At 33.2% G+C, this 17,272-nt stretch overlaps 1 protein-coding gene across 1 annotated transcript in view; it reads left to right on the top strand.

The window, feature by feature from the left end:
• ATAD2B (ATPase family AAA domain containing 2B) overlaps positions 1-17,272 on the top strand; it is a 166,484-nt gene that overhangs the window by 71,961 nt on the left and 77,251 nt on the right. The window contains exons 14-17 of the mRNA XM_063078237.1: positions 1,205-1,364; positions 5,909-5,999; positions 10,662-10,973; positions 14,234-14,369. Coding sequence (XP_062934307.1) covers positions 1,205-1,364; positions 5,909-5,999; positions 10,662-10,973; positions 14,234-14,369 — 699 coding nt within the window. The remainder of the gene's footprint in view (positions 1-1,204; positions 1,365-5,908; positions 6,000-10,661; positions 10,974-14,233; positions 14,370-17,272) is intronic.

The raw sequence follows: 17,272 nt of genomic DNA, 5'->3' as shown, positions 1-17,272 counted from the left end.
AGTAGTAAGAATAAGGGAATAGAAATGAGAACAGTTGGAAAACACTACAAAAAGCATTGTTACTCGAACTATGGTTTCTGTTATAATTAAACCTGAAACATTTTTACTTGGAAGTGTTTGTCATAATTAAAAAAAAATACTATAAAATATGCACAAAATAGTTTTGAGTTGAACTTAAAGTGGGAGCCATGTTAAAGAAATTGTCTAAGAGTATAACAGTAATGTAAATGTAATAGAGTAGGAACTCTAAACATTTTATAATTTTCAGACATTAAAACCCCCCCAAGAGTGCAATTTATTAACAGTATATATAACATATATTTATATATTAATTTTTTAAACAGCTTTATTGAGTTTATTGTACAGCTCTACATTTCACTCACGTAAACTCTGTGTGGTTCAGTGACTTTCAGTGTATTTGTAGAATTGTGTAACCATCACTACACTCAATTTTGAACATTTTCATCACATTGGAAAACTTGTACACTCTCAGCCTTCCCCTCATCCTCCCGACATGTGAACATTCATGTATGAGTTTTTGTGGAGACTGCTGGATCATATGGGAACTCCGTGGTTAGTGGTAGGTGGACTGCCAGACTCTTTTCCAAAGAGCCATCCCATTTTACATTCCCACCAAGCAGTGTATGAGTGTTTCAGTTTCTTTACATCTTCACCAACAGTTATTATCTTTCTGTTTGATTATAGTCATCTTGGTAGGTTTAAAGTGGTATCTCATTTGGTTTGATTTGCATAAGCCTAATAACTATTGGTGTGTCCTTTGTATATTGTCTCTGGAGAAATGTCTGTTTAAATTTTTTGCCTAGTTTTAAATTCGATTGTATTGCTCAGTTGTAATTGTTCTTCTCCTATTCTGGACCATAGACCATTATAATTTGCAAATAGTTTCTTCTTTAGGTTTTCTTTTCACTTTCTTGATAGTGTCTTTTGAGGCAGAAAAGTTTTTAATTTTGATGAAGTCCAGTTTATCTTTTCTTTTATTTTTTTGTTCTTTAGGTGTTTATTATTGTATATTTTTGAGTACTTTCAAAAATGATTTCTGTGAAATCACTTGATCTTGTATTAAGAAGTAATCATGCTATAGTTAGTGTTTAAGACAACATTTATTGTAAGCAGCAGTGTTTCCAATTCTTTTCTTTCTTTTCTTTTTTTAATTTTTAATTTTGCCTGAAAATTTTTTTTACAGCTCTATAGTATCAACCCTCCTTGCTCTTATGGATGGATTGGATAATAGGGGTGAAATTGTTGTTATTGGTGCTACAAACAGACTTGATTCGATAGATCCTGCGCTCAGGAGACCTGGTCGTTTTGACAGAGAATTCCTTTTCAACCTGCCTGATCAAAAGGTAAAAGTTTTTGTTTTCAGAAAATATTAAGATTTACATGTAATTAGATTATAAAGCATATGTGTGTAGTTACATATTTACTCTCAGGGTGATATTTTACGAATTTTCATTGTTTAAATTTTGCGCTTATGTGATATCTTAGTTAATACTTTAAAAAAACCTGTGTAATTATTGAACAATTAATTTTTTTCTATCAACAAAAGAAAATTTATGATTTTTAGGAAGAGGAAAGCTCTTGATTAGGTTACTGGAGATGCTTCACTTGCTCTTTTCTTTAGTTCTCCAGATTGTTTAATTATCTTATATGGCAAGTTATGTTTCTCTAATAGCCAAGGTAGTTTTGTTGCCATAAAAATAATGTTTTTATAGAGTGTCAGTGAGCTTATGAATAAGACCCAGTACCCAAATTTTCATAGAAATGACTGTACTAACATGTTTAAAAACAGCAAACATTATTCATTATGGTGTAAAGTTTTTAAAAGAGTATATTCTTCAGACAGCACAATGTATAGTCATAGATTATATAAAATGTTATTTAATTTGATGTACAAAGTTCCTTTTTCCTAACTCTACTTGAAATTGGTTTGACCAGTTTAATCTCTGACTAGCTCTTCACTGGGAATTCAAATTTGAGAGGGAGAGATGTATGCAGAGGAGATACTGTATATGAATATATATTGTTGAATGGCTTTGATCTTTGATCTCTGTGAAATGATTGGTTTACATACATAGATGTGAAAAGTTTAATGATTAGGACTGTATAGAAGACTACAGGGAAATGAAGGCAATGGCTCCCTCATGTAGAACAGTTAATACCGGAATTTGATATCAATCTACACAGCCACCAGTAGGTGACTCAGATTTGGATTGACGATCAAATTTAACAAGCTTTAAACTGGTGCCAGGTTTACATGACTTTGTCAGGACAGGAAACATAGCATATACAGAATCATTTTCATTGCCCAAGTGTGGCTTCCAGGAATATACCAGTGCATAGAGGTGTGTCTAGTTGTAGGAGACAGGTCTCACGTGGTTAGAGTGTACTTCAAACATGGGGAAGCATTAGCTATTTTGATTGGGACATCTAACAATAGTCTAAGGACAGCTTTTACTGGCTCTGACAGGATATGGGAATGTGCTTAGTTTTTATGAGACACAGCCAATATTCATTTCAGTGTGGGAAAGCCATTTCCTTGATTTCTCAGTCTTCTGTATTGCCTGAGTCAAGCAGGCCTCAGGGTATATATGCTGATCACAACCCTCACAGTTGCAGCACAGTCCACAAAAATCAGGGGTTTAAAACTAAACAAGATGTAGAACAACACTATCCAATAGAATTTTCTGTGATGATGGAAATATTTTGTATTTGCATTGTCCATTTATCAGTGCCCAGTATGGTAGCCACAAGCCACCTGTGGCTGTTGAGCACTTAAAATGCGGCTAGTGTGCCTAAGGAACTGCATTTTAAATTTTATTTAGTCTTAGTTAATTTAAAATAACATTACGCAACTAGTGGCTTACTGTATTGTATGGTATGGATCTCAAACACATTTTTCCACATTGATTTCAGCTTTCTAACATTTCAAGGAAACTGCTATGAGCCTGAAATCTAAGATCATTTCTTCAGGTCCGAGTCTGTAGAAAAGGTCTAGCCTAGTTGTTGACCTTTTCCCCTTAGGTAGTATTATTTAAGGTCATGAGACTAAATGAGATTATCAAGTGTTCTGTCTTATGGAGCACTCAGTAAGGTAAGAGGAAAACTAGGGCTGGCCATTTGGCTCAGTTGGTTTGAGTGCAGCCTTGTAACACCAAGGTCAAGTGTTTAGATCCCCTTCCCCACCAGCTGCAAAAAAAAAAGAAAAAACAACGAAAGAGGAAAAGTAGGAGAGTGGGGTGTTCTGGAAGTGAAGTGAAAAAGTGTATCATTTAGGAAGGTATGATTGTGTCACATGTTTCTAAGTCAAATCAGATGAGAACAGAGAACTGGCCATTGTTTTTAAGCATTATGTAGGTCATCGGTGAAGCTGATGAGAGAAATTTCAATTAGCAGTGGGTGCAAAAGCTTAACCAGAGTGGGGGTTCAAGAGGGAAAGGGAAAGAAGGAATTGGAGGCAGTGAATATCGATAAGTTTTTCAAAGAGTTTAGCTGCAGAGGGAAGCAAAGAATTGAGATGATAAGATGTTGGGGGAAGTGGGGACAATAAAATGTGTTTTGTTGTTTTTAAGATGGGAGAAATATCCAATAGAGAAGGAAATTTTCATGATGAAATTGAGAGATGTCCTTAATAGATAATAAGGGATAGGATTTGGTGTACAAGTGGTGAGAATGACTTTAAGTAGAAACTGGTTAGTTCATCTGTGATAATAGGGAGAAGACAGAATATTGTGAGTACACAAGCAGATGGGTAGGCAAATTTGGTGTGGGGAGTAGTCTGCGGAAGTTTTTCTTTTTTCAGATGCTATCAGTTTTTTCAGTGAATTAGGTAAAAAGGCCATCACCTGAGTGTGAAGATAAGCTGTGAACTAGACTCCTCGAAAAAGACATAATGAATGGCCTTGGGAAGTATTAAGGGCAGTAATAACCCATATCGTTCATTAATTCAGAGTGATACCTGTCAGTATCTCATATTAGTCCTGTGGTTTTAGGCAGTAGAATATCACGACTCTTGATATTTGACCAAGTAAAAGATTAATAAAAGTACATCTTGGTCTCAAATTTTAATAATTTTGTTAACTATTTATTAGCATAAAATAGTACTTATTATCTGTATGCAGTAATGCTTCTTACTTTGTTTCTTTTCCTTTATCATCATGATTGTGATCATCATCGTTATAAATGTTATGTGTATATGTGTGTATTTTGGGATCCTGAAATACGAGGGGCCTGAATTTGCCTTTGAGTGAGAGAAGGAACTTTCTTTAGGGGAGCCATATGAGTTAGTATTCTGTATGCCATATAGAGTAAAATGATAATGAACATTTTTTGATTTCTTCATTTACGTGATTTCCTCTTTATTCTATGTCTTGTTTGTAGTATGATAGAAGAAAGGTGACTCTAATCGGTTGTATAGAGAAAGAACATGGCACTTAAATGTTTTAGAGACCTAGCAATAACTTTCTGACCTTAGGTAATTAATTTCATGTCTCTAAACCTTTGTGTAGAGAAGTGAGGGGATAAGAATAGATCTTTTTTGAGATATCTTCCAGCTTAAATTTTTTGACATTTTTTTTTTATTCTTTAAGGATCTTGTAATGAGCAGTACTTGTGTTGCTAATGTCTGTAATAGATGCTTAATGTCATCTCATGTATACTGTCAGGATGATTTCTTTTGGACCTTGATTTCATACTTTTTTAGGATCTGTCCAGGCAGATACTTTAAGTTGGAAGAAAATAAGTGTCATATCATTGCTTTAATTTTGGTAGCTGAATGCCTAATTTAGAACTTAGAACTAGAACTGTAACTGTTGATTCCAGATTTTGTCAACTTTTTGAATTAGATTTATCTTGATGACTATGAAGTTGTTCTTTTTGTTTTGGTGCTCTACCCCAAATTCCTCATCAAGCCAGAAAGATACTATCATCTTGGTTATTATTTGCTTTATCATGTTTTAAGAGGCTCAGCAGTGTTGAGGGAACAGGCATATTCAGTTTTTAAAAAGTGTTGTTTTTTTCTGCCAAAAGAAGGCAAATGTGGAAAAACAAATTCTGATCTGACTCTCAGTGGTGATAATATTAGCCAATTGTGGATTCTGATATGTCAGTGTTTCATTTTTACTGCTTTAGAAAAAGAAAATTTTATTTATTTTGGAACCATGGTGTTAACATTTTGATTGTGCTACACAATCAGATTTAAGTTAGAGAATGCTATTTTGGAGAAAAAATTCAAGGTAAAATTGTTTAAACTTTTGAATTTTCAATGAATTCTGTTAATTTTTACTGAAATTACCTTGTTATATTAAATGCCAAAGCATCAACTAACTTACAAGGTAATAATATGCATTATATTTCTTTACTTATTTGAATACTTTTCAAATTAAAAAAGTTTTTCAAGTTTTAAATTGTCACTTTGCTCATTGTCAATCATAATACCTTATGCATATGATAGAACTAAAAGTTCTATGAAATCTAAATAGTTTGGTTAAATGTTATGATTATTAATTATAACACATTAAAGTTTCTTGTTCATATGTCTTCAAATGGTAAAAATGATTGATATGGTGGAAAAGTGAAATTTAGTTTTGAATTCCTAGAATCAGTTAGTTGTTATGTGCTACTAGTCAAGTTCCTTCATCTCTCAGAATATTAAATGTCTTAGCTTGTGAAACAGAGATATGATCTGTGCTATGTATTTCATGGGTTTATTGTGGGAATCAGAGTTGATATGGATGCTAAGGCATTTAAATTTCTTTTAAAACGAACAATTGTGTTTCTGAGGTATGGTTAGTCAAATTTTGTTCCAGCTAATGCATGCGAGGGGTTGATAATGTTTATCTGTGCTTTTCTTCTTAGGGAAGATTTTATATATCTGTGCTTTTCTTCTTAGGCAAGAAAACACATCTTACAGATCCATACTAGGGACTGGAACCCAAAATTGTCAGATGCTTTTTTAGGTGAATTGGCTGAAAAATGTGTTGGTGAGTGCTACTGTTTGAATTCTTTGATTGTCATCGTTTGTTCTGCTCAGCCTCCCTTTCCCCCTTACGTTGGAATGTGAATGAGTATAGTTATGTCTTTGATTGTGCAATAGATAGCTCTGCCTTTCTATTTAAAAGTTATTTTAAATATTTCACTTAAAGTTTGAACACTTCTAAATAAGAGTTTTAACTGCCATTAGGTGTTCGATCAACAAAGCTCAGTAGTAATATGCCTTTCGTTGAGTGCTGGGTATCCGTAATGTTACTACAGTGTCTCTTTTTAGGGATTATTCCCTCAGAAATTCTACTCAGAAAAATAAGCTTAAACTTGAGAGAGAAAGGTCCATCTCAAAGGCAGGACTGCAGTCTTCTACTTTACAGATGATACAATGGGCTCATCTTCTTTCCTGTGGCCTAGAAAGAGGTTGGGTGGAAAGGGTCTTCAAAGAATACGCTTAATGGTATTTGGTAATATTTCCCTAAATATAAAACTTTCCAATTTTATTTTAAATTCTTCACAGAGTGGAAGATCTCCTCACAGAGTGCATGAACACTACTGTCCTAAAAGGACATGTTTAGAGCATTTATATACACAGATGATCATAGATATGAGATGAAATTCAGGGGTTTGACTCTAAATAGATCTGAAATAAAAAGGGATACAATATTAAGTAACTGCACATATACACAAGTATTTTTCCTTCATTCTTTTTCCCTCTTGTCTGTTTCCCTCTCATTCTCTCAAAAATATAAATTAATAATTTTTCTCTCCATGAACATTAAGCATTATGAAGAAATCCCTCAAGCAAGTTCACTAACAGCAGTCTACTTGGGCAAACTTTAAAGTTACCAAAACCAACAAGAACAGCTTAGTTAAAAATATCATTGTGATCCACCATCAAATAATTAAAACTTAAATAGAACATTAGTCCATTCAGTTAGCTACATCCGAATTATCCTCTTCATCCACAGGGACCTCCATCTCCGAAGCAGCATCCCTCAGCTTTTGAACCACAAAGACCTCGACATCTTCTGGTGAGGAGAAAACGTAAATCTCTCCAGCACTACTCCAGTTTAAGCTTTGCCTGGTATAAGAGAGCATGCGCCAAACCCATTTCATGTAAACTTGGCTTGACTTTTGCAAAGCCTTGTGCTGCTTTTTGGGAGAGGGTGGTATTTGGTAGAAAATCCAGTCTTTTCCCCTTTCGAAATTTGACCCCTTTTATTTATATTATTGTATTAGAGTTTAGATCAGACTGGGAAATCTTCATAGATTTTCCTGTGAATTTGTCACAGAATGATCCTTAACTGAAATAAGCAGAAGTCTTCAAATAATTTTGGTAATTCCCTAAGAGATAGGTTTTCTAAAATTACTTTCTGTTACCTTTTCTACTACCATTTGAGATATTATACACTCTCGTTTAATTCTTTATTGCAAACATTAGAGTCTTAGTTTTCTTTGGTATTTCCTCAGGCCAATATTTCTCATTTTTCCAAGTGATTTATTTTAGCTTTTAGTCAGTTGCTTAAGTTTTTAAATTTTCATTATATAATTTCTTACAGGACTGAAAAACTTCTCTTGCCTTTATTTTTTTCCCCTGTGGGGTGGTGGTATATGTGCAGGATCTGCTTATATACCATTTTCTTACTGGAGAGCAACATAAAAATCCATTCTAATCAAATGACTTCTGTTTTTAGTTGTGACATTTATTCCACTTAAGAAAACAGTTCACATTAAAAAAAAAAAAAATCAAATTCAGGTCTTCCTCCAGGAATGAAATAATAATAAATTTTAAATCTATTATGAACTTACCAATTTATTTATCCGAAACATGTTTTAACGTGTATGGGCTCAGTTCATTGACAGTTATGCTTAACAAAAGAGTGTGCTGTTTTGGTGAACAACTGCAAAGATATCTGGCCTCTTGTTAGAGGTTATGGATTTGGTAACTTTTACCTTGAAATAAATTCCCAAGCACTAGGAGGTTTTGCATGCATAGTGGGTATGAGTTTTTAGTGGAAAACTCAACATACATTGGTGTCAAGAACATTTATACAAATAGTAGGAGCTTATGATTAATGAAGAGCTCAACCCTAATCATATTTCTCTATTCCATTTCCAGTGAGAGGGCTAAAATAATGAAAGCATATCAATGAAGTATCTCTCTTATGGGCCTTCATTACGTTTGATGTTGTACTTAAAAAATAACTTAAAATTTTGTTATGACTTGTTTGTAGTCTAACCTCTTTAATACCTGTATTTTCAGTCTTAAGAAAATTTCTCTTAATAGCAGTATTCAAGAAAGCTCTTTCTTTGATATCTAGATATTTGTGTTCAGCAGAGTATTAGAATTTTAATGGTAGAATTAGTATGGTTATGAAAGGGATGTCTTACAATTTTATTAACATTAACTTTTACTTCTTAAAAGGCTGTAGTATATTTTCAGTATTATTAGAATGATCATATTGCTTATTTTCTAAACCAGGACACTTTTGAGAGTGAAAAGGTGTGCTATTAATTATTACAGGACAAGAGGTCTAACCAGGACATGTGGTCACCTTATGTATAACCCACTTAGCCATGGTTATGATGCATTTTTAATTGTTTTAGAGTCTAATGAAGGAAGTATATTAAGGCAGTAGTTCTCAAATTTTTTTGCATATCAGGATCACTTCTAAACCTTTTGCAAAGTACACATTTATGATTTCAAACCCTCAGAGATTCTGATTCACTAAGTTTGTTATGAGGCTTGGGAATCTTTTGTTTCCATCTAGTTATTTATTCAGATGGACATTCAAGTTGAGAGCCACAGATATAAACCAGTAGTTCTTATTCGTAAGCAAGTGTAAAGAAGCTGTTTTCTGACTTTTATAGTCTATTGGTTATGATAACCCATGTGAAAATTTTTACTTTGTTAAATGGCGTCTATTGTTGACAAATTCTTTAATTATCGGTAATAAAATAGGAAAAAATGAAAAAAAATTGCTGTTATGCATATAATTAACATGTTATTGTGGCAACCATGAATATTATGGGTAACATTTACTACATAAAATGCCTTTGAAGCCTGTTTTTTGTTTTGCCTTAATTGTTTCTGGGCTTTTTTTTAAAAATTAGGCTTTCGCACTTAAAATAGGACCATATAATATGTTCACTAACTATATATACTTTTAAAGAAGAAAAATAAATGTGATTGTTTATATTGTTTGAAGGCGGTAGTTTATTTTTTACTTCCTCTGATATGAAGGACAGAATTCACATGCTTTAATCATATCCTTGGATTATTTTGTTAACTGTTGACAACTTTGAGCTAGTAGTCTATACATTGCTGAACTAAGGTAACATATATGTATGACAAAGGAAAACATAATTTTTTTTCCAGGTTTATTCATTGAAAAATAGAAAATAAAACAAGAGATTAGTAGTAAATCTGGCTATTTTATCAGCACCGCACTCTACCGAGTGAGCCACGGGCCGGCCCTAAATCTGGCTATTTTAAAGAGTTATTTGGGAGATTGCTGTCATGGCACAGTAGTGCTTTAATCCTCTTACAGTTTTCTGAATTAAACTCTTACAGGTCATATTAAGTTTTTCCTCAACTTTGAATATGTTTTCCATTGTAATCATCACTTTTATTTCAGTATTTAAGTGTTCCATAGGTCATTGTGGGATGTAAAAAGATAAATAAACCTGGCACTGCTTCTTAGAAGAGCTTAGGTTCTAAAGTTTTATAACTAGTTCAGATGGTTCCCCCTGCTGGCATAACTGATAAAGGTGGCCAAATGCAAGTTTAATTTCTGATATGAAAGACAACATATGGTTAGTTTGAGTTTTTCTTCCTTTTTGGGACAAAGACCTAACAATTCATGTGTTTTTGTATGTATTTGTTACTCAGATGAATGAAATGACTTAAAAGCACAGAAGGCTTGATCTGTTGTTTACCTGCATAATCCGTTAAACATGAGGAGTGGATAATACCCCATGTGGGTATAGCCTTTAGAACTAGATTATTACTCAAAGAAAGTTTATGTGGAAAACCAATGGAAATAGTTTCAAATATTCTTAGTCTCTTTAATACCTTTGGAACTGTCAGAAAGGAATTACAATTTTAAGGTATAATTTTTGGGGTAATTGGATGTTAACTTGCTAGTGGTTTGCACTCAGAGTTGGTAGTAGGTTTCTGCTTATATACTACTTTATACTCTTTGTGTATATGTGTTTTGATGTTGATAGTATTAGAAAAAATAATTTATAGGAAAGCATAATGCCGTGAGGACTAAACTAGTGACTGGGAATATTAATGAAGGATTGAAATGAAGCTATTATTCCTTTAAAACCTTTCCAGAAGATAGTTGTACACTGCAATCAGTGGTTTTGACACATAATACATGGCTTGCTTTGTTTTAATATCATTAGTTCATGTTTTGTTAATTTAAAATATTCAAAATATTTTAAGTCTTAATGAGTATTTAGCCTTTAATTCAACAGTTTTCTTAGGTTATTTTAAATGGTCAGTTTTCATATTTTGATAAAATTGCACATAATTATTGATTTAGTAGTATTGATTATTACTTTAGATAAAGATGTATATATTTACAAAACGTAGTTGGTACTTGGAAGAATGAACTTACCTTTGTTATCCTTCTTCTTTTGTGCATTAGGCTACTGTGGAGCTGATATCAAGGCCCTGTGCACTGAAGCTGCCCTGATTGCCCTGCGAAGGCGTTATCCTCAGATCTATGCTAGCAGTCATAAACTGCAGTTGGATGTTTCCTCCATAGTGCTCAGTGCTCAAGATTTTTACCATGCAATGCAGAATATTGTGCCTGCTTCCCAACGTGCTGTGATGTCTTCGGGACATGCACTATCCCCCATTATAAGGCCACTGCTAGAAAGAAGCTTCAACAACATCCTAGCAGTCTTGCAGAAGGTGTTTCCTCATGCTGAAATTAGCCAGAGTGACAAGAAAGAAGGTACTATAAACTAATTTTTCATATTATTAAAATGAAATAAATACAGGCATAAAAAGGTAGTTTCCTGATAAGATTATTTGTATATTACTGTTTTTATTTACCATGGATATCTAAAATAAGAGTGGTCTTCAGAAAGTTCTTAGAAAGATTCACATTATCTTTTGATTTCATTTTCCCATGAACTTTTCAAAATACCGTCACATATCTGTTTCACTAACCACTGTATATTACAGGCCTGGCATATTGCCTGGCATATGATAGATGCCTAATGAATGTTTCTAAAATGAATGAATGAATGTTTATTCTTGGGACATTCTGACCATCTTAATGTAGGAGTGTTACTACCTTTAGAAAGTTGATTATAATAATAATAGCTTACACTTATTATTATAAAGTCCTTACATAAATTGTCATTTATAATCTTTATAATAGTCCTGTGGGTTAGTTACTCTTATTATATAAAGGAGGAAACTGGGAGATATAAGATGGTGATTTCGTTTATATAAAGTTACTCAGGGGCTGGCTGGCTAACTCAGGTTTGTTAGATTGTGATGCTGATAACTTCAAGGTTCAGGGTTTGATCCCTGTGCCAGCCAACTGGAAAAAAAAAATGGTCACTCAGTTTTGGGGCCTCCTGGAACCCAGGGAGCCTGACTCTTGAGCCCATACTCTTGCATATGTTGCTATAATGCTTCTCTGGATTCAGCTCATCACCTATATGAAGGTACTTAAAAAAAAGTTCAGGAAAAAAGGAATGAAAAGATAATATGAATCTTTCCATGAATTTTCTGAAGATACCTCGTATTTAGTTGTTATTGGTACTCTGCATTGTGCTATGCTGATTGAGAGTATAAGCTGTTGGTAAGGGAGTAAATTAGAACCTGGCTGTAGAGGGTCTTGAATTCTATCAAGCCTCAAGATTGTACTTTAGACCTGAAATAAAAATAGAAAGCTATCTTTTAAAACATCATTCATTTACAGGAAAAAAATTTAAATTTAGGTTGAATGCTTATTAAAGTAAGGCTCATAAACATTGAAGGGAAAGTAATGTCTTTTGATTATCTTAATATCCCCAGTTCCTAGCACCTTGTTTGGCATATAGCCTGTACCAAATAGAAAACTGTCAGATAATTTCTTAAAACTTTTATTGGTTATTGATTATACATATTCAAGAATTTTACTAACATTAAAAATATCATATATAGTAAAAATTATGGATATTACTCAATGACTTGTAGTCATTATGTTGTCTTCAGAAAGTTTTAATTTTTTCAGGTTAGACTCATGTGAAATACCACATGGACTACTTGATTTCTTAAATTTGGCAGATACGAAGGAAACAAATATTTTACTAAGTATTTATGAGCCAGGGGCCGTGCCATGATTTGGATATTTCTTTTCTCTGATTTTCATAACTGGGAGTATGTTTCTAATCTCAGTCTTTTTCAATTTTTAAAACTTATGCCACCTTTAGAAAATCATAAAATCTCAACTTTTCTTTTGAGAGATTATGATAGCCCTTTATCTACATTTGTGAATTACCATTTTTTTGGCATTATTATCTGTGTTGTCCTATAATATTTTTTCATAAGTATAAAGTAAGTTTAGTTTCAATTAGTGGAACTAGATGATATGAACCAGTGGAGAAGAGCAACCAAATTTATTTGACTATTAATAATTGTTTTTTAGTTATTTAGATATATTATTCTGGTTTGTTTTGGTCTTTGATATTTTTCTTAGACAAGAATCCTTTCCTGGTGCATGAAATTATCACTCAGAAGGTATTTAGTTGTTTTCCAGATTAATTTTAAAAATATTGGTTGAACTGCATATTTAGCTTTTAAAAGCCACTGAGAGCTCTACCTGCGCACACAATTCAGTATCTTATTTTAGAAAGCATCCTTCTATTTTTTTTGTTGTTTGTTTGTGTTGGAAGAGTACGATTTCTTTTGATCTTAATTCTCCCCACACCCTCTATACATATAGCATTGCTTTTTATTGAACGAATTGGCACTTTTGATAGGCATCTGTAAAGTATAGCTGTTGTAGGCCAGGTAAGATTTTAAGTATTGCACTCTTAGAAGGGATTTTAGTTCTGGTTAGTCCATTGAATATTAATCTAAGGACTGTAGAAAGATGAATGCTATTTAAATGAGTGCATTTTTAAGATTAGTTTTGACTGAATTTCTGACTTCATCTTAAGTAGACTAGGTTTTCCTTGAAAAGGTGTATGTTTAAAAAATAAGGGTAATTTGTTTCTTGTTGTTGCTTTTGTAAGAATGGGCCTTGACTCAACTATCCTCTTAATTAAAGCCAATATTGTCCCCTCTGCCAGGGTGATGGAGACGCAAAGGATCACTCAAAGTCCGTTTCTCCAGAGCAGTGAGAGGCCTAGAAGGGGTTAATCCCAGGCAGTTCCTTCAAGAGAGAAGAATTCCTAGGAAATAAACCCAAATGAGGTTTTCTCTCAGTTTTTATTGTCCAGGCAAGAAAGTTATAGAAAGGGAACACAGGTGGTTACAAAAAGAATAATGAGATAATTGTCATGGCCAACACTTAGTTCCCGAAGAAACTTAAAGAAACAGCCGGAGGCAAGATGTGGAACATCTCCCAACCAGCAGCCTTGAAGCTTTTAGATCACATACTTTCCCATCATTAGGTTTAGCTGCACCATGGACGTCTGCCCTTAGAGCAGGCATTTTTGCTGTGTTACAATTTTCTTATCTATAACAGAGACTTTAGTCCTGGGAAAGTTTTCTGTTTTTCCCAAGCTTAGCATTTCTATGTGCAATACTAAAAAGTTAGACGATTCCTAAAACTACAGGGCTGTGGCCTCACTAAGCTATAAGTTAGGCTTTGTAAAATACATTTGCTTTATTAATGTTGGTATCCTCCACAAATATGAAATAAATTGGCCTTGGTCAAAATTAACTCAGAGATTTTTAGTAAGTAGGTGGGACTTTATGGGAATGCCACTCCTTTTCCAGACTTGATTTAGTCAGTCAGTGAAGTCTCCTAAATTACATCTTTTATAACACTTAAGTAGATAGTCTGTAACGATGAAAGAAGTGTATTAATTCTATTTGTAAATTATTTAAATTTCTGTAGTTTGTCAGTTTCCCCGGTCAATCTGTATTATTTGATAGATAATTTATTAGTTAATGTTACTTGATTTTTAACCCAATTTTCCTTAGCTTTGGTAGGATATTAATATCAAATTACTTTCAAGCCTCACAACTCTTGTGACTTCTTTTGGACAGATATAGAAACTCTAATTTTAGATGATAGTGAAGATGAAAATGCTTTATCAATTTTCGAGACCAGTTGTCACCCAGGATCACCAAAGAAACAGTCATCAGCTGCTGCTACACATAAACCCTACCTTCATTTTACAATGTGAGTAATTTATATGGAATTTCTTTCAATTTAGAGTGATTTTTGCTACTTTACAGTTAAAATTATGGTATATTTTCACTTATGGTTGTAACCTTGGGGACTTAGTTTTTCTGTTGTTTGGGCACAATTCTGGAAAACTTGTACTGTGTATACTTTTTGTGTGGTAATAATTTGTTTGTTGGTCATCTTAACTTTTTTTCCCCCCAGGTAGAAGAATCTTACCTGCGAGTTTACTTTTTTTTTTTTTTTTAAATAGTGATTTTTTTGGTGGAGGTGGGAGAAGGATTACCCTTAGAATGTCATGGGCCCCAATTCTATTGCTTTTTATTTGAACTAAAATGGACATAAATGAAATATCTACCATGATCTAGAGTACTTAAATTTGTAATTAAGTTTCAGATGATGATTTAGGACTCTAAGGCTACTAAAGAGATTTTGAATTAGAAACTGTGTAGTAATAAAATTTTGATTCTCATTAGTTTACACTTTTGTAATTTGGATTTTATGGTTTTTCTATTAACGTTTATCTTTTTAATATTTATGCTAAAGCAGCTTTTGCTGTGCACTATAATAGGTAAACACTTTTAGTGCAAATGTGATTTTAAATTAAGAGATCAAATAGTTTTCAAATACTAACTGCGTCATTACTTGCATTTACGTAATTAGCCACATAGTTGAAGAACTATAAAGCTCCATTCAGATAGGTCTAAGAGCATTTCCTATTACAAGAGGCTAGATTATGTGTACTTTTAAGTAATTTTTCTTTAGAGATATATAAACAAATTTAAGTCTTCAACTTGAAGTTTCCCCTATGTAGATTTTGGTGAAATGTTGATTTTCATTTTTTTAAATGAGGCTAAATTATTTTCATCTTCTCTTTTTTCTTGATGTGTCCTTTAACAGCAAGCTCTTCTATTAGAAAATTTTTTCTTCTTTTCTACGTTCTGTCTTTTATGCTCTCAGGAAGTGTTTTTAGACTGTTCCAGCATTTTACAGATCTGTTTTATTGATGTTATAAGAAAGCCAAATGTTCTTTTGTGTGCCTTTCACCTGGCTAGTGTGTGTGTGTGTGTGTGTGTGTGTGTGTGTGTGTGTGTGTGTGTGCGCGCGCGCGCGCATGTGCGAGGTTTGTTTTGACTATTTTAGTTATTTGGATTCGAATTATGTAATAGCGGGAGCTAAGAAAGTATCAAATGATAGTTTCTTTCCTTATGTTCCAATTCTATAAGATAGCTCTGTTGTCAGTAAAGGAATGCAGAAATAAATTTTGATACTAGAAAAGTTCATGTCCAGTTTTAACTTTTTATTAAGAACATTCTCTCAATGATTTAGTATGTGGCATTGGTATGGCTCATTTTGTCCGGGTTTGCTTTTCTGTAAGAATTGGTTTGATTTTAGCTTCCTTTACATAAGCTTTTCTAGTTCCTTGATTTGACTTTGATTTAATAGTGAGACAGCTGTATTTTAGAATAAGCTTTTTTCTTTTTAGATGTTTCTGTAATATTCACTTATTTATCTCTTTATCCACTCATTCATCCAATTTTTATTTGTTTACTGTATGCCAGGCACTGTATGAGGTGCAGAAAACATAAACATGAATAAGATATAACATAGTTCTCACTTTGGAGAAGTTCATGTTATTGGGGGCAACAAGCCTTGTGGTATGGCTAAAGTGCTAATGAAGCAGAGCTAATTCTGTTAGGAAATCCAGGAAGAATTCAAAGAGGATATAGTGACGTTTGCTGTCCTTTCGAGTATGAAGGGGTGGGAGTTAGCATCTGAGTGTTTATTACAAATTAGACGTATGCAAAGATCACGGCTTATGTACAGTAATACTTATAGGCCTCTCAGCAATCATGTAATATTTGTAGTATCGTCATTTGATAGATGAGGAAACTGAAGCAGAAGGAAGTTAAGTAAATTTCCCATAATCATGCTACTAACTAGGTGGCAGAATCAGGTTCTGTGCTGTTTGTATTCTGGGATCACATTTTTTCCAAATTGATTTCTGAGCTTAATAGGTAGATAGGGAATTGTATTGCTTCTTTGGATAAGTTGGGCAATATGATTTTTTCACACCCTCCAGGCAGCATACACTTTTGAATAAAGGCCTTTAGTAAGGGCTACACATAGGTTTTTTTGTTTGTTTGGTTTTGTTTTCTCTTTGAGCAACATGTGTTAGCATGCTAGATCAATACAGAGAAAGGTGCTAGGCAAGAAGAAAGTATGACCTTAGTGTTGGTTTCTAGTTACTAGCCTTGGCCTTGCTCGTGGGTTTCTGGGAATAGTCTCCTAAAACAATGTTAATTTAATTTAATTTTTTTAGATTTAAGATACGGTAGAAGTTAAGATAGTTAAGGTCTACCAATCTGGTAGAGAAGCCTTATGATGGCAAATAAGTTTTCTTTCTTTCCTTATATTACCATAAGAGGATTAGAAACAGAGATTTCTGAGGTTTTCCAAATGAAAATAGTTTTGTCTTTTCTGATTAGAAAGGTGATATACTCTGTAGAAAATTCAAGTAATAAAGAAGAGCATAAAGAAGAAAGTAAAAATTAAAGCCCCAGAAACCAAAAGTAATATTTGTTAAAGTTTTGGTGAACACACTTCAATGTTTTCTCTATCTGCATAGATAGATCCACACATTATTTTATATAGATTGTATCCTCTTATAAATTGTTAATGTAATTTGCTTTTTTATTTAGTATGTTGGGAATGTTATTTCATGTCAGTATATGTTTAATATCATTCTTTTAAGATAGCTGTGTAGTATCTTTTTTTGGATGTTCCATAGTTTATAGAACCTTGTTAGTAAAATTTGAAGTTGTTAGTTTTCCTCTTCAATAAACAGTGCTGTGATAGACATCTTTCTAAGTATATCTTTACACCATTATCTGATTCAA

Source organism: Cynocephalus volans, chromosome 14 (genome assembly GCF_027409185.1).
Source record: "Cynocephalus volans isolate mCynVol1 chromosome 14, mCynVol1.pri, whole genome shotgun sequence".
Lineage (NCBI taxonomy): Eukaryota > Metazoa > Chordata > Mammalia > Dermoptera > Cynocephalidae > Cynocephalus > Cynocephalus volans.
This window is presented reverse-complemented; position numbering and strand designations above follow the sequence as displayed.